This window comes from Apaloderma vittatum, unplaced genomic scaffold (genome assembly GCF_000703405.1).
Source record: "Apaloderma vittatum isolate BGI_N311 unplaced genomic scaffold, ASM70340v1 scaffold16789, whole genome shotgun sequence".
NCBI classification, from domain to species: Eukaryota; Metazoa; Chordata; class Aves; order Trogoniformes; family Trogonidae; genus Apaloderma; species Apaloderma vittatum.
The window spans coordinates 160,398-182,797 of record NW_009734849.1 but is presented as its reverse complement, the minus strand read 5'-3'; the positions used below and the strand labels follow the sequence as shown (position 1 = coordinate 182,797).

General features: G+C 39.7%; 1 protein-coding gene across 1 annotated transcript in view; it reads right to left on the bottom strand.

Annotated features, from left to right (window-relative positions):
- Nucleotides 1–21,329, bottom strand: part of MMP2 (matrix metallopeptidase 2 (gelatinase A, 72kDa gelatinase, 72kDa type IV collagenase)) — a 34,138-nt gene extending 12,809 nt beyond the window's left edge. Inside the window, exons 1-9 of the mRNA XM_009876426.1 lie at nt 21,014–21,329; nt 16,561–16,787; nt 14,886–15,034; nt 12,640–12,768; nt 10,985–11,158; nt 5,086–5,259; nt 2,956–3,129; nt 2,064–2,219; nt 176–329 (exon numbers count right to left, since the gene is read on the bottom strand). Coding sequence (XP_009874728.1) covers nt 176–329; nt 2,064–2,219; nt 2,956–3,129; nt 5,086–5,259; nt 10,985–11,158; nt 12,640–12,768; nt 14,886–15,034; nt 16,561–16,787; nt 21,014–21,157 — 1,481 coding nt within the window. The 5' untranslated portion in view covers nt 21,158–21,329. The remainder of the gene's footprint in view (nt 1–175; nt 330–2,063; nt 2,220–2,955; nt 3,130–5,085; nt 5,260–10,984; nt 11,159–12,639; nt 12,769–14,885; nt 15,035–16,560; nt 16,788–21,013) is intronic.
- Nucleotides 21,330–22,400: the final 1,071 nt, after the last annotated feature.

Genomic DNA, 22,400 nt, shown 5'->3' with positions numbered 1-22,400 from the left:
AAACTTCGAATTTGATGTCTCTTCCCCTTAGAGTTGATGAGGACACTTTCTGTCTCTGAACACACAAAAGAAAGGGCAGAGATTGTGCCTGTTCATAAAATTCTAGATTTTTATGAATAGCCCTGACAGATTCCTCCACTTGAGGCCCCCGTGGTAAAAAATTAATCTCACTTACCTATCTTTGAAGAAAAACGTTTCCCCTCTAATTTGTGCGACTCCATCAAATACAATGTCATGCTTGCAGAGCTCTGGAGTGACAGGTCCAAGGGTTGGGCGTGGGCCTGGCCCTGGTCCTGGCCCCGGTCCGGGTTCGACATCAGGCGATACTTCTGTAATGGTGACCAGAGATACTCTGTTCTGTTACACTGAAATACTGTGCTGCATAGGTTACACCAAGAGCATCAACTACCATAATTTCTAGAAAAGGAATTATCTGGAGGAAGTACTTGAAGGACAAATAACTTATAATATAATCAGATGTTTTTGGAAGAAGGGTGGTCGAGTGCAGCTATGGAGGCCTCAGCTTCCAATCCTGACTTAATCTGCTGTGTGCCTGCGGTTGAGACCCTGTGCCTGTGCGAGTGTCTGTCCAAGCTGAGCTGCCTGTTTAACGTGAAAGATATTAAGCAGTGACTACACTGGATTTGAATATTAATGTTACCGTTTTTATTTTGCTGGCTTCTGAAGAGAAAAGAAATGCATTTCATCAGAACTATCTACACTTCTGCTGAGGGAGATGTCAAAGAGGATTTATCTTCTTTCTAGAAGTGCCAATATTTTGCAAGTACAAAGATGCATTTTGAGCCAATTGTATGATCTTTCTGTCCTCATCGATAATCAAAATGTGCTCTTCAGAATGTGCATGTTGCCATCTGGTTTATTTTATTTTGGTTTATTATTTAGCTGCTGTTGTATTGCCTTATGAGGCGCCTTTTTTCTTAGACATCAGGTCAATTTACTGTACGAAACAAAGTGAAGTGTAGCTGATTTGTTTTATATAGAAAGCAGTTTGTAAAGGGTTATATCAGTTATAAAGATGCAAAAAAAGATAATTTAGTCTCAGGTTTTGAAGTGTGCTTTGAGACAACTGGGTTAGATCCTGAACTCTATGAAAAATATGCAGTGTGAACTTAGAAAATTCACTTAACCTTGCCCATGTGTCAATTCCCAGTCTTAATTAAAGCAGCTGAGAACCAGGAAAAAAAAAGATTAAAATCAGATTTTTGATATAAAGGTGTCTTGCGTAGTAATAATTTTGGTATATTCTTATTATAATTTCTGAGGTGTTAAATACTGTAGAATGTAGTCACAATTAGGCAGATATCTCAGTAGAAGAGTGGAAAGCACAGAAAAAGAAATGTTACAGATTTTCTTCAACTGCTGAATTGATGGTAGTATACTAGTGCTTCTACAAGCTAGAAAATATATACATGGAAGGAAATTTAATCATAATAATACTTATATGTTGTATGAAGAGTATCTGTAATAAGAGTATCTGTGGCCAAAATAATAAATTTTAAAGATGCACCCGCACAAAAATACTGAAATCCACATTTTGTACAGGAGCTTGCCAAATACGTTTATGTCAAAATATCAGCTCTCACATGCTCTTGGCAGACGTTCTTGTGACTGTACAGCTTTGAATTGTTGTGGGAAGGCAAGGAGAACTCTTTCCAAGCTGAGACAGGAAACAAGGTCCTTCTGCTCTTACAAGGGAGGTGCAATCTGGGAAACTTAGAGCGTTGCAGACAGTAACAGGCAAAGCTACCCACATCAGATTTTTCAAGCTAGAGAAAAGCATGGCATTTCGTTGTCCCAGTAAGGGCCTTAGAAATTTTCATCTAAAGGTTTGGTTATGGGGAGTTTTGGGGCTCCTATTAGTTCAGTAAATTTAATGGCCCTTTGTCCTTAAATTGTGATACTTGATTGAAGCAGGAGCCCTGGTAACAACGTGATGAGAGGTGGTATTGTGCAGTATGTCATCACTGCGAGTTTTGAGTCCCAAATTTCAACGTGTGCTGCATGCTTTTCTGATGAATTCTGCTGACAAGGGAAGACTTTACCATATAGCTCTTGGATTCCTTTAATGTCATCCTGAGAAAGTCGGAAGTTCTTGGTGTAGGTGTAGATGGGGGCCATAAGAGCTCCTGGATCCTCAGAGTGCTCTAATCCCATCGCATGGCCAAATTCATGAGCAGCAACCAAGAAGAGACTGTACCCTGAATAACACAGCAAAGACAGGATTAGCTGCTTGCATCTAAACAGAAGTGTATCACACAGGTTATTTGTCGTCTTATAATTCTATTTTCTGTGCTACCCATCAAAACTCTTCAAGTAATAAATATCATAATTTGTGTTTACAGCCTCCAATGGTGCCAGAAATGGCATTTCCTTAGAAAGATTCTAAAATCCCTTCTGTGGCTGATGTTTGCTACTGTCTCACATGCAAGGGGCTTTGATCACAGTCTTAATTCTGTGAAAAAAACGAATTTTGATAAATAAAATCAGACATCTTTTTTAAAGCACAGAAGAATTAGATTTCCAATCTAGACCTCAAATCTTACATTTCGTCATGAAATGGCATGAAAAAGATAAGGAGGACTGTATGTCTGTGAACAGAGCCTGCATCAGTACTGTTCTACCAAGTAATGGTAGGTTAAAAAACCATCTTTTACCGTGGGATGACATTTTAGCAGTTATGCCAAAGCAGTCCCTGAAATTTGGTAGTTATTTTCCTTCTAAAAGAAAACCCTGAAACTAGCACTTGTTTGCAAATGTATATAACACCTTTTGCTATATATAATTTTACCCACATTACAAATAAGGACAAAGATGAACCAAGAGCATTCTGAATACTGATATTCAGGATACAAACTTTATGCTGTCTCATTTTTTAAAAATGTTTTCCGTCTCGGTCAATATGCTGTTACCATTGCTCTGACAAACTATGTTTACCTTGATCTGGACAAAAGCCCCACTTGCGATCATCATCATAGCTGCTGGTAGAAGCGCACCATAGCTTGCCGTCGTTGCGACCCGCACTTGTACAGGACTCGTATTTATTCCCAAGGAAAATGAAGGGGAACACACATGGGGCTCCCTCTGAATTTCCACCAACTGTTGACATGGCTGTGGAGAATGACAGAAAACCCCGGTGAGAAGGGAATCCCTTTTGTGAGGTCAAGCTGATGCATCTTCTAAACTACACATTAAAAGTAGAAAGCAAGCAGAAAATTTGCAATCCTCTTAAGAGTACGAGGAGTAAGATTAAAAGTGATATTTGAGTAGAAAATTGTCTGGCAGAGGAAAAAAGGAAAAAGTTGGAGTACTGCTATTGCCATGACTTTGCTCATAGTTTTGGTGGGAGTAAGAACGAGCCCTGGGCTCGTTCATGGTTCTGAGAAAGCAGCAGGGTTTTGTGCACGGTGATTGGGTATCTTTTGGTGGTTTTTCCTGGTGATGATTTACAATGTGTCTTGAATAGGTCAAAGATAAGCTTAGTGTCAGAAAGGGTAAAGGGAGATTGAATGTCCACCTGGTCAGTAGGTGTCCTGCCAAAATATAAGCTTTTGACTAAAAAAACCCCAAAGGATCCAGAAGAGAAATCATGTCAAATAAATTGAGGAATGGGTGGCAGGGTACAGTTTAAAAGCATATAGCTTCAAACATTTGCTGAAGAAAAGGGTATCAAACATGGATGATGGTTTTTTTTAACCAGTGTTTTTGCAAAAAAAAAAAAGTAATTTTTTTCCTTTAATTATGTTCTCATTTATGTACTATATGGCAGTAATATATAAGAAATAACATTTGTATATGCCTGTGCAAGTATTTTCTAGAGAGAGGACGGTGTAACTAAATTTAAAATTCTAGTTTAAAGCAGAATCATAAACAGGATATGAAAATAATGTAAAACTCATTTAAATTAATTTAAACTGCTATCTAGCAATTGTAGTTCCTTTCAAATTATGGTCTGTCTTCTGGGAAGGTACAGGAAGTAAGGTACAGCTGGTTATGCCCTATATTTTATTTTTCATTCATTATTATTAATTAATAAGCTAGAAATTAAACCAAAAAACCCACAGACACCTCAAGCAATAACCTTTTATGCTGAAAGCAAGCTTGAACTAAGTGTATTTCTTGGTTCCAGTGATAGAGAGACTACCTAGGACTGTAGAAATATTGATTCTAGATACATTGGTTCTGTTGTCTGCTAAACTACCCTTTAGATTTTTGTCTTTCTAACTGTGAAGCAAGTTATAATGAATTTGGCCTTTTTTTTTAAGCCTCTGTAAGATGAAATTAAAGGCTTACACCTGGTTATCAAAAGTAGTAGGAAGCCAAATACCAGTAGATCAAATTCCTATTGCAAATGGTTAGACCATTTTCAAGAGGCTTAAAACCTGAGGTGTACACACAGGTGTTAATGTAGCTTCAGAGTTCTGCAGGGTGAACATACCCTCCCCGAGGCTCTGATAAAAGCCCAAGATTTTAGGACTGCCTTATTTAACTTATACAGGGTAAATACTCTACTCTGTCCCCTAAATTTGAACGCCTGCCAAGCTATCCAAGGTTATAAATTAATTTTTTTGTTCCTTTACATAATAAAACTCAAGTTCAAATGTATGAAAAAATGTGAAGAAAGCAGAAATCTATTTTCCTGGATAAACCATTTCACTTATTTCTTTTGAGTTGCTGAAAAGATCTATTAACTCAAGCTTAACATACTAAACAGGATTTGAAATGTAAAAGGGAAGTATTAAGATTAAATATTATTGATGCTTTCTTCCACCTCATAAGACTTCTCTTCCAGGGCCATTAACAAATTGTAATTTACTCGTAATTATTCTGCAGCGGTAGACATTTAGTCCTACGGTTCAGTGACATTTGTGTATCCCTGATAAACTCGGTGTGCTATGGCACACGTTACACAGATCGCTTCTGCTCGAGTTATTTTCTTGGCACCTTTGCTGAAATTGTGCCTGACTCAACTTCTGTGTGCTCTGATGAAGGAGGGAAAAAAGAGACTGTTGTTACTTAAAACAATGCCAAATTAGACTGTGTTATGCAAATAACATTCCTCATTACCAGTCTCCGGACAGAATCCGTATTTCTTATCTCTGTCGTAGTCTTCTGTGGTTCCGCACCATCGGTACCCATCTGTCCTGCCTTCGGTTGTGCACTGCTCGTAGGACTGGCCTTGAAATTTAAAGGGGAATTTGCATGGCTGCCCGTCACCGTTGCCGCCCATCGTAAAAAGTGCTGTAAGGGGAACGAAAGAGAAATGTCAATACACAAATGCCCAGGATCGACAAGGTACCACAGTGGGCCAGCGGTAACACGCAGAGGCTAGGCAGCCGTCCTGCACGGCGCAGTTCACGTGTGCAGCCTCTGTTTTACACCACAAAGAAATGCTTCGACGAGATGGACAAGGGCTGTTGCAATCTCCCCAGCGTATAGAAAGGAATGAATCGTTGATCTTTACAAATGCACTGGGAATGAAGAAACTGCTGCCAAGCTGTTTGAATGTCGTTTGAATTGTGTATATCCTTCATAGCCCGCCTCACATCATAAAAATAATATCCCCTCTTAAAGCAACATTTAGAAAGAGGTTTCTAAGAAAGTCACATTCCTTAGTTCTCTGCTGATTCATTTACCTTGCATCAAAAATGTTACCTAGAATGGCAAACTTTGTGTAGAGCCACGGAAAAGTCAGATTGGTTTTTTTTTTTCTTTGTAATGGCCATCTGTGTACATTTTTGGTTTCTTTAAGATACAATAGATTTAAAGTCTGAGAATAACCTGTGGGCTTTTCCTCTAGGCTTTGCTTTTTGTTTCTGAGAATCCGTGGTTGGGCTCGGGCACTCAATAGATAAGCAAGGGAGGACAAATAATACGGTCCTTTCAACAAAGCTTGAACACTGGAGGCTTCTCTGGTCTTTTGCTTCGTTTATGTTTCTGGATTTAGTGTGTTGGTCTTCTAGGGGTTGTTTGTTTTCTGTCTGCATACACAAGCACTCCATGGCTCAACCCTGAGAACCAGGAATTTCTGTCATGGGTGAAGGGGTACGAATTAAACTGAGTGAAGCATTATGGGATCTGTTTTCGGATTTGAGTAAACTTCTGGAATATCTAGAGCAAGACAGATAAAATCTCTCATGCTGGTATTTAAAAAAAGTATGTCTAAATTGAATTACATGAAAATGCAGGTGGCTTGAAGCATCTGAAACCTTGTGAATCTGCCTCTGTCTTCTCTTGGCTGTTTTATCTGTGGGAATCCCCAATGGTAGGACAGTGTTTGTGAGTGCTGTGTGCTGGTGAGAGGAAACCACGAGGGCAACAAACTGGTCCACACCTTGGACTGAACAGAGATCAAAAATCCTTCATGCAGCCATGTGCTCATTCCCCTTGAGAGTTAAGAACAGCACCTCAGAATGAAGCATGTCTGTTTGGAGTCCAGTGTAAAGTATACATCATTAGGCCTTTGTTAAGGTGCCCAAGGGGCCCCCCTTTCTGCCTGTCCTTCCCCCGGTTTAAAGCCGCAGCCAAAACCCAAAGATGTGTGTGGGAAGGTCTGGCAGGTTATTCTTAACTTTGCTGTTGTCATTTCTGATGACCAAAAATCTATTGTAGCCTCAGTGTGCTTTGTGTAGCATTTGAGGGGTTTTGCCTTTGCTTAGTCTGATACACGGATGGCAAGAGACTTTGTTTATAAGTGTGCTTTGCTTTTTAGAGTAGTAATAAATAAAAAACCAAGACCTCTTCTGGCTGAAGGGTGACTGGGAAGGGTTATAATGATGTTGTATTGTGACACAGATGATTCATTTTGCCTTTTCCACTTAATATCCACTTAAATCGGTAATTGGCCACAAGGGCATGAACCAGTAGGTTACTGAAGTTCCAGTCCTGCGAAGGAGAGGATTTGAAGCTTTGCAGGGCTGGCTCGCACACGCCAGTTCACTGAACTTCTGATCTGGCTGAACTCTCATCTGTATCCTTCTGCACACTGGACATGAAAGCAGCCACAGGGAGATCCTCTCTCCAACTGCAGCACACACTGTGCCTCCCCTGAAAGAGCAAGCTGCAACTGTTTGCGTTTGTCTGGGATGCTGTAACAAGTTAGGAAAAGTGCTTTAACTACGGTTATGGCTAATGTGCTTTAACTAGGGTTATGACTGGAGAAAGACTGTATTTTTTTATAAAGAAGTTATAGAATTGGAAGGCAAAATTAAACTGAGTTGTTTAGATGACTCATTTACCACATGAGTTGCTTCCAGCTCTAGATCTGGCAAACTCTGTATTTTAATAGCCTTTTTTAGTTGGTTTAAATGTAGCTAAGTTGCAAAAACCTTATGGAAAGTCAGTCTCTTAATGCTTTGCATGGAGTCTTTCTGAGTCACAGTCAAAATGCAGTTTTTCATTTTGCTTTAGGTAACATCATGTGATTGTAACAATGGCTTACTAAGTTTTCAGATCCTCCCCCCTTGCCTTAACTAGAAAATTCTTTCTTTAATGTAAATGAAAATTAAAGGCAGGAACTAGGTCTATTTCCCCAGAACAAAACAAAAGCTTTATTTACTTGTAAGGGGATCTTAAAGAGACTGAGTCCTGTTCTGCATCATGGTAAGCTCAGCAATTTTAAAATCAGTGAAGATACGCTACTGTGAGAGCAGATTCAAACTGAACATTACTAATCTGTGAGCTGTACTGCACTGTTAGCTCTTCTGAGAAAAATCAGCCAGTTCTGAGGTACAGAAACCTCAGGCTGGAAGGCTGCTAAAAACTCTGTTGTACAGATCTGAGGTCGAGCTACCTGCAGCTTTGCGAGTGTTGTGCCTGGGAGAGCAGTTAAGCAGCAGCCTGCAAGAACCGAGAGCTGCGTGAGGGAGATACAGACTGAGCACAGATCTCAGTAATGTCAGACATCAGAGGACCAAAGGCGGGAGCGTCAACTCCCTGTAGTGTCAGTGGAGTTCGGTAAAGAGAGAGCTTCAAGATCCCTTGATCCTGTATGGCAGAGAAGTTCAGTACACCTGTGTTAAGATTTGCATAGTAGGTAGATAGCTTTCTGCTTTCTGTTCTTCTGCTTTGACAAAGTATAGTTGCATCAGTCTACAAATTAGGATACAGATTTGGAATTAATTTTTGAAAAGCCTAGTGCGCTACCATAGCTTTAAAACTGTTCCAGATATACAGCGTGGCTCTATACAGAGAAAAATTAAAATGGGAGAGAAACAAACACTGGCAGCTAGGAATGTTGCCCCCAGCACAGGCTCTTATGATGTAAATCCTCCCCTATCTGAAATTATTAGTTGGGTTTTAGCAAATGGTGTCTTGGAGTAATGCATGAACAATACTGCTCTGAATTTAATAAGAAACATCTGTGCATAACTGTTCAAGGATCTTGCGAAACAATTTCATCAGAAACAAAAGGCTGAAACCCTTCTGTTCCATTTCAGAAACCTTGACACAAGCATTTACAGCCACATCCACTTCCAGAACTAACTTCCCCTGAGAGAGCTTCACTGCTTATATTTTCAGTCTTCCACGACTTTGGCATTTTACAAAGGTATCAGTCAGTATCAGTATGTGGATCTTGGTTTGTCCAGCTACCTATAATCCAGACTTTGTTCTGACTATATCTGAGTGTCTGAAGTCTGTTAAAGAAATAAGCCCAATTTTGCTCTTTTGCAGCTGGAAGAATTAACCTGAGGGGGAGAGGAGATTTGAGAGAGATGACAAAGTTTTAGGAAGAAATAATTGAGCTGATATTTGCATGCACATGCATACAATCCCCTGAAGTAAATGTTAGGCTAAAGAAATGAGTTCTGAAAGTCATATTAATTGATGATAGCTTCTTTTTTGATTAACTGAAGTCTAGTAAAAGTTCACGCTCCAGCTTGTTCATCCCTGATATAGCTGCCACCATGATAGATCCCAGCTCTAGATGTGATCTACAATGGGACATTAGAGTTTTGGAAATGAAAGAGGTTTGTTTTTTTTTTAGCACATTAGGGCGAGAAGAGTGATATGTTCTACAACAGATTATTTTTGCAAACCACTAGCATCCTGATACAGAAAATTTGTAATCTGACATTGGAAACTGTGTGGTCTTGCAAATGGACTTGAGAAATCCCCAAACTTTGTCAAGGAAGAGTCTGTTCAGTGTTTAGGTACAACAGAATACCTCTTCTACATGCACATATCTGTGATCTTTCCAAAAACTGTGTGTACTTAACTGATACATATTAATGCACATGCATGTGTTTTTACGGTACTCATCGAGGTTTAATGTGCTTGTGTGTTCTTCATCTGGCTAAACCCTAAATACGTCTTGTTTTGTTAGCCTTGCATCTGAAGCATCACTAATTTTCTCTCAGCAATCTGCATTCTCTATCGTTGTATTGACTGCATGTTGCCATAATATTATAAATAAGTTTAGTACTATTTTGCAAGCAAGATTAGCCTGAGTCCAACAAAAGCTTCATTGTTTTCCCTTTTTCATAACTCTCTTATTTCTTATGACACAGCAGTAGAAGGAGTTTTAGTGACCCTATGGTTGCGTTGCTCAGGATGTAAGGTAACAGGAGTGAGGAAACACTCTTTGCTGCCAAAAGTTTATCACGCTCAGTTGTGTACAAAGGGAAAAAAGTGAACGTGGGGAAACTGCAGCGCTGGGAGGGTCTGTGAATGTAGGTGCCAGCACTGTAGCTGGTGAACAGGAGGTGGAAGAAGTGGCTAAAAGCCACTTACCTTCTTCACTCTTCCCACTGCTGATAAATTAGCACAGCGGGCTACGGCCAGTTATACTTGTTTCTCTGAAGATTTCGCACTATGTGATATACAGGAGACCAAATGAACACTCATATAATAATAAACTGTCCAAAATCTTTTATCCAGTAAACTCATCAAAATTTTCAAGCATATAAATATGTGTTCCCAATATTTAACAGGAAACATATTGTCATAATATCATTTGAAAGCTAATAATCATGTTGTGTATATTTTTTAAAAGTCATGGCTATGCGAAAGTTATATACATTGTCTAATATGTAAATGAATATTTCCAAATATAAAAAAACCTGCTTGGGAAACAGGATTCTGTTAGTGTTCCAAAAAGTTAGAAATTAAGTGCAATGCTAGCCTTCCTAGACACTCTAACAGTTATATACAGCTGCTGATACAGAGTTATGATTTCTGCAATACGGTGTCATTCCTGTATCTAAAGTGAGCTTTTGTCACTGCTTCACCAGTAAGTCTTAAGACCTGTGTTAAAAATAAAAACCTAAATTCTAAAAATGTGAGCTCCCCTGGCTAGCCATTTGCAATGTACCAACATGTAAATAACTGTACCAGCATAGATACTCACTTGAAAGTCAATCCTATTTATTTTGAAAATCAGTATGAGGTCATTTAAAGGGTGATTTGTCACAATAACAGTGTCACATTGCACTAAAAGGGCTCCTAGCCTCGAAGGACCTGGGCCTTCAGCTGGTAAAATTGACATGCAAAGTTATGGAGGTTGGACTTAATCAGCTTCATCCTTAACTGCTAGTTTTTGTTAATTACTTCTCTTCAAGGAGGAGATGCAAGTTTGATTATTTGTGGAATGGCCTGAAATTTAGGGAGAGATCAGTGCAATTTAATGTACTCCAGCTCCAAATTTGGCCCTATCCTTACTCTAAAAAGAGGCTGTCTTTCCTGGATTATGGAACTCAACCACTAAGGTCTTTGACGTATAGATGGGGCCGACACTGCCTCAGATACATCTTCAGTATATCCTTGCTTTTAGAGAAAGGCTTTGACCTGGGTCATCATCAGCTACAAACTCTCCTGCACCAAGGGATCCTGTAGGGAGTTTTTTCTGCTTAGATCACTACGTGTAAATCTGCCAGAAAAGAAGTGGAAAAAGTACAGGAAGCGGATGGGCAAATAGACAGGGAGCAGTCTACCAGGGCAAAAAACTTAGAAAGAATCATCTACTTACACTCGTGGGGACAAAAGCCATATTTGCCATCAGCATCGAAGTCTTTCGTTGTAGAACACCAGAGGAATCCGTCGCTGCGTCCTGCATCTGTGCAGCTGTTGTATTCCTTGCCATTGAACCAGAAGGGAAACTTGCAGTATTCACCATCTGCGTTTCCATACTTCACTCTAACCACTATAAAGAGAAGAAATGCAGTGGTGAAATTAGCCACTGATGCATAAAAATACAGTTTCCGGACATCGTTTTTTTTCCTGGAGGATACTGGTATAGAAATGCAGTCTGAATTTCCACTTTGAAATTCAATATGCTGCTGGTCTCTCTACTGGCAAGATGATCACAGCTGAAACCCTAACTGGTAATTTTGAAAGACTTACATTGCTATTACTCATGGTAAAGTGTTAGAGTGAACAGTCCTTAAAATCCACCCAAAAAATACGTATGTTGTTGTTACTATGGCAAGGCAAACTCATAAACATACTATTAATATATGTAGTAATTTAGTTTCTTTGGTAATATGGTCTAAAACATTCAGTATAGTTTGAAAGGTTCGAGGCAGCAGTTGAGCATGAGCTGAACAGGCCTTGTGGCTCATAAACCACTTTGGTATTTCCAGTCTAACTTGGATGAGATGTGCTGCAGCACCGGGGGACAGGGCGGTAGCACAGACACACCCAGATCCTGGGATTTATTTCAGTTTGTCACATGTAGTCTGCTCTAAGGTATGTTCATGCATAGATAATTCACTTATCCATGGCATTTCTTTTAATGGCCGTAGTCTTTAGTTCTGCTAAAGTTGAAAGAAAGCCAAAGAGAAGGAAGTTGACTCTTTTGGTATTGAAGTTTGCTTTATTTTTTTTTCAGTGGGAGGACAGCTGAGAAAAACTAGAATTTAAAATTGAAGGCAAACATAAGTTTGCATTCTTATTCTAAGTCTTCCAAATTATTTTACAGTAGAAAAATAGTAGTTAGTACTATGTGGTTGTGGCAAAGTTCAAGCAGAAAAGAGGTTTCAAACTACGGTACTTGGTCTTGTTTGTCTAGTCCAGGTGATGTTATCTGCATTTCAGTTGTTTTCTGAAGGATATAGCAAATTGCCTATTAAAGAATCTCTGAGATGTTTTTAATCTACTGTTCGATGTGAATCTTATTTCAGTCATCACCATGAGAGATTTATATTCTATTTGCTTTTGACAGATACCATGAGTATGTACAAATGTATTCAGGTGGGTACTTCAATTTTTAACAACCGGAGCCACAGCTTAAGTGTAAAAAGGGTATGTCAGCAGAAAAACACTGGCCAGTCTGCCTGTTACAAATGAACTTAAAAATGTTGTAGCCTGAGTTCCTAAGAATGGAAGAATTTGAAATTTTAGTCGTGGCTTTGTATTTCTCTCGCAATTCATGAAGGTTGTGTAGCCTCAGGCCCATTATTAATTCAGTTTTTCAAGGCGCAACAGTAGAGAAATAGAAAGGGTAATATTTATTTAGGAATTACACAAACATTTTGTAGACAGCAATTTAAATGGTATAAATTAATTTTCACCCTCTATCATTTACTGACTTGTCAACAAAAACATTTAGTGCAGTGTCTGAAATAGCATTAAAACAGAGCAGCCAGAAAGCCATATGTTCTGAGACATTAAAAAGTCTGGTACCTTGCCCCTCTCCAAGAGTCCACAGTTCATCATCGTCAAAATGGGAGTCTCCTCCAATTCCTGGCCCCGGTGCAAAGGCGTGAGCCAGGAGACCGTCTTTGCCATCGAAGGGATAGCCATCACCATGTTCTGCAGGAGGAAGCAGACAAAAATAAAAAAAAAGGAGCAGTTTCTAATGACCTCAACTCTGTCAGCGTCTGTATATGAACAATGACTATCATGTGTCTTTCCCATACAAGACAGCAGGAGCAAACTCCAGTGAGTGAGTTTACTGGTATGGGTTGTGCTGGCAAGACTGACCCAGAAGAGAAACAGCCAGTTCTTAGAAAGAACATGAAGTGTCAGTACTTTGGTTGTCACAGCATGCTATTTTATATCTCAATTACTGTGGAAAGGAATCAAAGACAGTGAAGAACAGTGAAATATTGTACATCAGACATATGATGCATGCACAGTGCTATTTCTCAATGGAGACTGATAGGGAACAGAAAAATAAACATTGTAGATGAGGGGTATTTTCAGATAATTGTTATCGGTCTCTGGCAGAGAGACTGGAAAGTAAAGGCAGATTCCTTTTTGTGAGCTATTCTTTCCTGCTGCACCTCAGACTGCTCTGCTCTTTATTTTGTGCAGGATACTAACTGCTTTGACCAGGAAAGCAAATCGGCTGAGTGTTTCAGTAGTGAGCCTCTGGAAAGCTAAGTCCTAATCAGTGCTCTGAGTCCTGTGAATGAGCCTATTTCTCCTCCACATCAACCGCTCTGCGACTCATGCAGCTCGCAGGGCAACAGCAGGTTAAGTAGCTCTCCTGTTATTACACTGTAGGCTTTTCTTGGAAGTACACCGCGTGTGGGTAAGGCAGGCTGGCAAGGGCATAACCCTGGTATTCATAGCTTTCCCACCACACTGACCTGTGCGTTACAGCTGGCTGCCAGCATCTCCAGTTGCATCATTTCAGGCCCTTTGGTCTGATGTCTTGCCATCTAACAGAAGCCCTTAATACACAGGCCTGATTCTCTAATCTGTTACACTGATTTCATGCTGGTGTCACTCTCTTAATACTAGTTCAGTTCATTTAAGTAGACTAGTATGTCAGTTGTGGAAAAGATTTTGACATATATAAGATGCTTTACTCATGTTTATTTCAAAGGAGATCCTTTGCTTAAACGAAAGCTTAAAAATGAAAAACCTCGTGGATGTCCCAGCTCCTGTGAATCTAACATGTTGTAAAGTGATAATAATGAATGAATGTGGAAGAAGCTCTTCTACTGTTTCTGAGCTGAATATAACAGCAAGTACTAAACCCAGAAGAAACATTTCTGCTTTTGTAAGACCCCTTTTTTTTTTTTTTTTTTTTTTTTTTTTTTTTGTGAACCAAGCCAGCCTGGATGAGGATTCTGTACAGAATCTCTGAAGTTTTTGAGGTCAACTCATCAGTAGCTAAAGGAAAGCAAACTAGTTTGAATTGGAGGCTTTTACAAAGAACTCAGTTATTCTTTGAACAGTTCAATTTCAAAGTCTACCTCCCTAGTGATTGGCTGTAAAATATCTTCATTAGTATTAAAAATTCTGTGACTGTCTTTAAGAAGTTAAAATGCCCCAGGTTTACGCTGGAAAGCTATAAAAATTCTTCCTGGGGAAACCAAAATTAACTGAGAAGGCATGTACAACAGAAATGAATCAAGTCACCTAACATCAGCTGGACTCAAATCATAATTCGGCTTACAATCCTGAAGGCCAAAGAATGCACTGAGAGCCTGCATTATGCTATGCTAAAGAACAGCTACAGAGTCAAAATTTAAAGCCACAAATCCATTTTTAAGCCTCCAGTACATTAGGACCTCTACCACTATCACTAGAAAACTGAGTATGGAGCTATAAATGAACAGTGCAATGACATTCCATGCTCTCCTGTGGCAGGAAGCCAGCTCACAGATCTGTACCAATATTTCCCAGTTCTATTTTGGATTTTTAAATTTAAAAATAAAATGTTGCCCCTAGCGATTCTCTTGTGGAAAGATAAATATAGTATAATGATACTGTATAAATACTTCTCTCACTCTCTCATATATAAGACAGAAAAAAAAAATCTTAGTGAAATTAGATTTTAGCCTGTATAAGCCAAGTGCAAACTAGGACAAGATTTGCCAGAAAGACTCATGGGTACTACTTATTGAGGGTAGATTGTTCCAATACTATGGATTAATTAAAGGACCAAAACCATATGTAAAAATAGAAAAATATACCCCATCGGCCAAAATTAATCATGATGTCTGCTTCTCCGTCGTTTATTCGGTTAAATCTCAGCGGTGTGACATCACTCCAGACTTGAAAGGCTCGAGCAAAGGCATCATCTACTGTCTCAGGATCCAAATCTGGGGTATAGCCTATAATCCTTAGAGGTAACAGGAAGAGTTAAATAACACATAAATGCCCTCCCAGATTTGTTGTTTCCTGATGAAAATGCTGAGTACATTCATTAGTGAAGCTTATTAAGAGGTAACACTTGCTGCACGTGAGATCTAAACGCTTTCCTATTGATTCAGAGATGTGGTTAGGCGTGATGCTTACTATTTGTTTTCCTTTGGAATTGACACAGCAGCACAAAGAAAATCATGTAGCCAGGGCTCTAAAGCCTGCACAGTGGTGGGCTTTGCACAAAATATTTGGGGCTTGGGTCGGTGCTGACAAGTCATACTGTCACTTTAGACACGAACGTAGAAGTGCATCTTGATGTACGAGATTTGCCAGAAAAAAGAGCTCAGTAACTTCCTGTAAGTTTCAAGTGTGAGTTGTTTTGCTTTTAAATAAAACCAGAAAAACAGCCCTTCTCCCTCACTTTTGTAGTTCGCCATGTATCATTTCATCCCAGCTGAATGCCAATCCTTTACCAGTGTGCTGGTTACGTTGGCAATAGGACACAGGGGGAAACAGGAGGTAGGAGCACGTAAGGCAGAGCCATAGCCCTGTCTGACATGGTGAGGGACAAGCTCGTATGGGCATTACTTTCTTCTTCATGTGTTTCTGTTGGACTTCTTAGTGCCTTTATGTTATAGCTGGCTAACCTGAATGTAAAGACAAGCTTCTGGTTCTTTTTTGCTGGGGCTGTGCATATGGATGGAATCTGCTTTGTGCCTAAGCAGAATGAGGAAGAGTCAGAGGCGGCACATCAGCAAGTTGGGGCTGCAAGAGCTGCCACAGTTTTCTTCCCTGTTTATTAGGTTGGTTGCAGCAGGAGGGATGCTTTGAGTCATAACGTGTGAGGAAGCAGCAGACCCAAGTCAAGCAGCTAAGACAAGTCTGCTCTTTGTTCGCGTTGGTGCTAAAAGTTTGTTCCTGGATCACCTAAAATAATGAGGTGGGTGATTTTTTTTTTTTGTTAATGACTTCAGTGAGAGCTGTATTTGTCCCTAACTCTGCAGAGTAAGGAATTAAAACATGCCAAAGCTACTGCGTTAGGTTTGCTTTACAACATATCCATGTATGTCTGAAACACAATTGTTTTGTTTTAAAATGTATTTGATGACCTCCATTTTTGTGATTGCTGCTGAATGCAGAGGACTTTACCAGTAGAAGTGGTGTCTTCAAGTCAGTAAGTGCTGCGGCCCCTGCGGAGCAGATGGGCAGGTGAGATACTCCTGCTCCAGTTCCCTTAAGATGTTTGCAGCAGAGCAAAGAAAAAAACATCTCTTTAGTCTCAACCAGAACCACCAAGTTCATCTTTAGAGGATTATTCCTGAAATTTTACAATCTGAAATTTCGAAGGTGTTTACTAAAGCATCTGGTAGCTATCCAGACACAAAGAGATTCTAATTCAAGAAATCCTGTCTAGCCCTCCAAGCAGCTGCTCCCACTCCTAAGTGTCTGGATTGGTTCTTAAACGTGCTGTGCTTGTATGTGAGCAAAACCCAATGTCGGTACCTGTACGTTATGTGGTTCTTTTCCCATTTTGGCTTTCTTGGAAAGAAGTTGTAGTTGGCTACATCTGGGTTACCACAGCGGGGTTTCTTCATTGTCTCAATAGTATTTTGATCCAAATCTCCTGTTTCAGGCAGCCCAAAAAATTTCTGCATTTTCTTCAAAGTATCTTTCAGGACAAATAAATTGCAACTGTCTTTTGGACACCCATAGTATTTATTCAGGTATTGCTTGGGAAAAAAAAAAGCACAGAACAAAGACTTGAAAATTCATAAAAGAAGTAGTTAATCATTACAAATAAATACTATAATTCCATGTTAGATTTCCATCTGTAATTTGCAATTTTTCTTTTCAAAATTACTATTTTTAGTAACTGAGAGACCAGCAGAATCTCCTTAATTGACACAAACCATCCTTGATCACAGAACTTTGCTAATTAAGCAATCATTTCCACTATTAGCTATCATCTTTACTTAATGAATTGCTTTATTAGTAAGTAGAGCAGAGCGCTTCAATGTAGAACTACAAAGTAAAAATGAGTTTATCTTTTTTGGTTTCTTTATGATGTATAAATTTGCTTACAGTCTTAGATTTTCTTGGAAGACTCTATGGATTATTGAGAAACTTGTCAAGGTACCAAAGCAACCACACAAATGAGACCACATAATTGAAAAGAGAAAAGCCCATTGTTTATTCAAACCCCGTTGAGCTATTTGCATGTGGTATGTTTGCTTTTGAGTCAGACATTGCAAAGACCTGAGGAAGAAGGTCTTTGGTAACATCTTGGTTCCCTGGACATTGCAGCCAAGCAGAATCTGTGGACTTAAAACTCCATGGAATGTTCCAGCAGATTGTGACCAGCCTGGTCTTTCTGATACACCAGTAGTGGCAGATCACAAAATTATCTCACCTTAGAAAACAGTGGGCATAAAGGATCAAAAAGGAAGCACAGATCCCATTATTTTCATCTCTTATCTAAAGTAGTACCCACCCAAGTCTCCTACTCTCCCTACTGATCAGTACAGCCTAATTAGCAGGTGCTGTTAAAAAAAAGAAGTCTGTGTGGTGTTTGCTGCTACCTCTACTCCTAGTGAAGCAGTGGGTTAGTCTGTTCCCTTGCAGTTGTTCCAGTGAAGCAGCGTGTCTTTCAGATGTGTGTGCTTTGTATTTATGTCAAGCTAAACTGCAAGTGAGTGGCTGTGATCCTGATTATCCATATGTGGTCCCCACTTTCTGTGCACTACACAAGTGAGATCAATTTAGTATTTAATAGGTTTTTTTCCCCTTAAGTTCAGTGCTTACTGGCAGAACAACTGGGAACTTTTTGCAGTATGGGTCAACCCTGAGGGAATGCCCAGGAGTCTCTAGCACATGGTGAAACCTGCTCTAAAAACACAGTCGTTTGAACAGCAGTGACAAGTTCTACCTTCAGCAGCTGTCTAAAATCCTTTACAAACTCTTTTTCTAGCTGGAGACTAACAAACACGGCCACACCATAGACTAGTGGCTAGCTAGAGGTTTTGGGTTCCGTGTTTGGATCCAAACTGAATGTGAGAAAACTTATAGGTCAAGCTGCTGCTTTAGCTTGGGCTGTTGCACAGACAGGCTCAGTCATGCTGTTTAGATTACGTACAGCTTTGGATTGTTGAATTTATATCCTCATTGAGGAGTAGATAAATGGATTATGATGAAGATGTTAGTTTGAGTACTTCTATAATGATAATGACCTATCATTATTTAATTATCTTCATTCACAGGATCTAAACTATGCTTAAACTATCTGGAGTTGTAGGGTTTGTTATCCAGTAAAGTGAATCTTATGGTTCTCTTGCACAGAGGTTTCAGAACGTCCACACTCAAGTCTGGGTTTGCAATAATTTATGCCTAGCTCTAAAAGAAGAGCTATAGCCACGCCGAGTGGCAAGTGTTTCGAAACTGATGGGTAGGCCTCCCACACTGGGGCTTAGCGGGGCCCAGAGCTGAGAGATGCCCTCGTTAGTGCTGCTGCTAGGAAGGCTGCAAGTTACAGATCTTTCCAGTAAAGCTGTCTGTAGGAAAGGAAGAAGCATCCTTCAGATATTGTATTCAAAATAACTACTACAAATCTAAGGTATGAAAATACTCTAAGTAAGGTAAAGGTGTTATTTCTCAGGATTACGACAAGCCCGACAAAATGACTGCATGTTTAAGCTTTTGTGCCAGGAGGAATTCCTGAGGGAAACCTTTCTTTATCGATCTAATGAATTGACTGAAGTTCACCAAGGAGACCGGGGATAAGGTTACTACGTCAGCAAAATATAGCAAAGGATATTTGATAACTGCAGCTGGTCAAGACTGGATTTCACCACCTCCTCATTAATCCAGACAAACCTCATCTATCCTGCATAGGAAATGGTTCAGAGCTTACTCAGAAAAGGGATTTAATCAAGATGTTGCACCATTTCCTCCAGAAGGTCTTCCATCCACGTACTGACTATTCACAGACTATGTCTAGTTTGTGATTTTTGTAGCTTCTGATGTGGTATTTCTCCAGCTGAGATGGTGGCACTGGCAAATAATGGACACAGAATGGTTTCACCTTGCTACTAATAACCTTCTTCCTACTCATGGTTAATGGGCCCTGGTGAAAGTTATGCGAAATGCATTAAGAACATAATCAACAGGCCAGTTTGGAGGATCTGTTCTTACCCCAATTTTCGTTTTATGTGTAGTTTGATGTATTTTCTTAGGCTTCTGTTTGCACCTCCCTATGAGGTATCATGGTATATTTTAGACTACATCAGAACTGAAGTTTAGGATGCAGCTTTTGCCATCTTAGTTTTGGGAGTAAGATATACAACCAAAAATATAAAATGAGGCACGGTAAAGAAGTTTACATGCTAGGATCTAAATAAAAAACTAACAACTCCTCTCGGTTTTTCCTAAAATGGAGATTTTACTGGAGATGAGAAATGAATGTAATCAGCTGTTCTATGAGGAGAGAATCCTGAAGAAAACGTAGTGTCTACGTAAACCACATCTTGGCCTAGGCTGTGAAATTCAGTTTCCCCAGAGTCAGCAGGGAGCTGTGGTGATCTGGAATTTTGATCCAGCCCATTATTGAAACAAGGTCCAGCTGTAATATAGAAATTTGTGTTGTGATGCAGAGTGTTGGGGCTGTTCTGCTGGAGGGTGTGAGGGAAAGGCAGCCAGTTACCGTCACCCAAGAGTACTACAAGGAAGACAAAGAAGAACTGCAGTGTTGAACCAGCTTGTAATTTTCCTCTGAGTACCCATAATAAAGAGGTTGTTCGAAATGGAAACGTAGATTGTTACTGAATAGAAGCCTGGGTGTATCCAAGCAAGTAGATTCTTTAAGAGTTGTTAAATTGCTATTAGACATGTGAGACCCCTCCTCTCCTCTCCCCCATTCACTGCTCCCCCATCTCCCTGCTGCTGTGCTGCTAAGGCAAAACCTTGGTGAGTTTGTTTTGTTTAAAGCTGAAGAGTGCCCTTTTGGGGTCAGCTTGTCTGTTTTTCCTAAGCTTTCCACCACAGCTTCCATCTGGAAATTCTCTTTGTACCCTCCCCCACACCTTCTTTGACCTGGCAAGCTTTCTGAGATGCACACCAACTCCTAAAGAAAAGTGACCAACTTTCAAAACTTTATGTCCTAAAATAATTTATCTCAATCTCCCTTAAAATGGACTTACTGCTGAAGAAGAGAAATGTCTATAATTTACATGCTAAAATAAGGATAATCCATCTCAATCTCCCCTTAAATGGATTTCCCCGTAATATCATTTTTATAAAGGTCCACAGGGCTAAAATAAGGTCAGAATAAAATGCTGTAGCGTTAGAGCTATAATTAGCTAATGTCACAGAAATCCAAACTCACTTTCTGTGAATTTAGAAAAAATATTTCTTTAACTGTCTGATGAAGTGCGTTGCTTTTTTTTTTTTTTCCCCAAAGTCAAACCTAGCCACTATGGCTTCTGAAACTCGAGCTAGCTTTCGGTTGTACTTGTTCCTTAAAGCTGTGTTTATGCAACGCACAGTAAGCAATCTGGAAAACAAACTTCAGGAAGCTATGATACATGCATTAAGTGAGTCTCAACAGTGCTCAATTCTACTTGATTTAGGTAAAAAAAAATACTCTTATTTGCCTTTCTCCCCTCTTACTATTGCAATTGTTTGATTATAGTCGCGATGATTTAATGAAATTATTTTGTGTGCTCAGACTTCAGGGGAAAAAAAGACTTTCTTTGCCAGCTTTAAAAATTTTAAGAGAGGAAACATTACTTGGCTCTAGTTTTAACTTTCGAAAGCTGATACCTTTGCTTAGCTAGCTAGCGCTTCCAGAGGCTCTAGGGAGAGAATGCTACAGTCGTTCCTTAGCCTCAGCTGAAACAAGAAAGAAACATCTGCTTATGAAACAACAATATAAATCTGAAGGAAAGATGAAACCAATACTTACCACTGCTAGTTCTTTGTCTGTTTTGGGAGTGCTGTCTCCAGGAAACTTAATGATTGGTGACGGTGCAGCTAAAGTTTTGTTAAAAAGATATACTTGGATTAATAGTACTTTAAAAACGAAGCCACAGACAATGTGAGTCTTCATTCTGCCTAAAGTTGTGCTCTCCCCTTCGGAAAAAGCTTTTCCCGGCTGCCTGTCCCGAACTTCAGCTACAGGGTACACCAGTTGCTTATCTGCACATCTTAACTCTCTGCACCGTTTTCTCTTTTGCTTGCTCTAGCAATTCCTTTGTATGTTTAAAACATCCAGATGCGAAGTCTCAAGCTACCACAAGAGGAAGTCTGAAAACGAGTGGAAACATGAGAAAAGGGCAGTTACCAGATGTGATTGCTGTGATTTTAAGGTAGCAACAGGCAGATACTTATTACTGCTGAAAGAGACCACATTTTCTCCCTGTTTGCATATATGAAAGCATTTAATTATGCCAGAGAGCAGAAAAAAACCAAAATCTGACTTAATCTTGGAGATGCAGTGTCACACATATAGTTTAAATTAAAAAAAAAAAATTGCATATGTTCCTAAATATTATTTTCCTGGCTAAGTATATATTACTTTTTAACCTATTTTTTTGCCACAGACATAATAATCTGCTTTAGTCATATGTGGTTACACGCCTACACAGTGCCTTACAGTAAACATTTTGATTATGGAGTTTGAGGGCCAGGGCAGGCAAGTGAGGCTTCTTGTCCCTCTCCTGCTTAGGCTACACAAGCTGTAGGGCTGTGTACACAGGGCTCACCCACACTTGGTGTGAGCATCGCTCCCTCTCTGCTCTGCGCAGAGCTCTGAATAAGATTCTTGAGGCTTGTTTGGGTTTAGAACCAGCTTGAGGCTTTGCCACCAACAGGCACGGCGTATCACCTTAATCTGCAGGGTAAGAGATCATCAGGTCGATACAGCAACAGAAATGATCCTCAATAATTGACATCAAGGGAGTTGTACAAAATTCAGAGGAGTACAAAGTTCAGGGTTGGCTTATGCTGGGGGTTTGGTCCACTGGTACAACTGCCTTAGTCTGAAATTTTCATGTAAATACGGCCATTGTGATGGCCAGTCTTTTAGTTGTGGTGTTCCTAATATGCCAGCTTTGAGAAGTTATTACATGCAGAATATTTTTTCAGCTGAATAACCCTAATCTAGGGCCTTGGCTCATGACTTTTTAAGGCGGGAGGCTGGTGATTCTGCATGAATGCAAACTGTGTTCTGGCCAGCGAAGGGTCTACAGTTTCTGTTAAACATGAGTCCAGCTGTCAGGGTTCCTCTGAGCTGTATGTCAGCATAATGGTTGTCATGGCTTTCCACCGAACGTTGAGTGAGATTTTTCTGG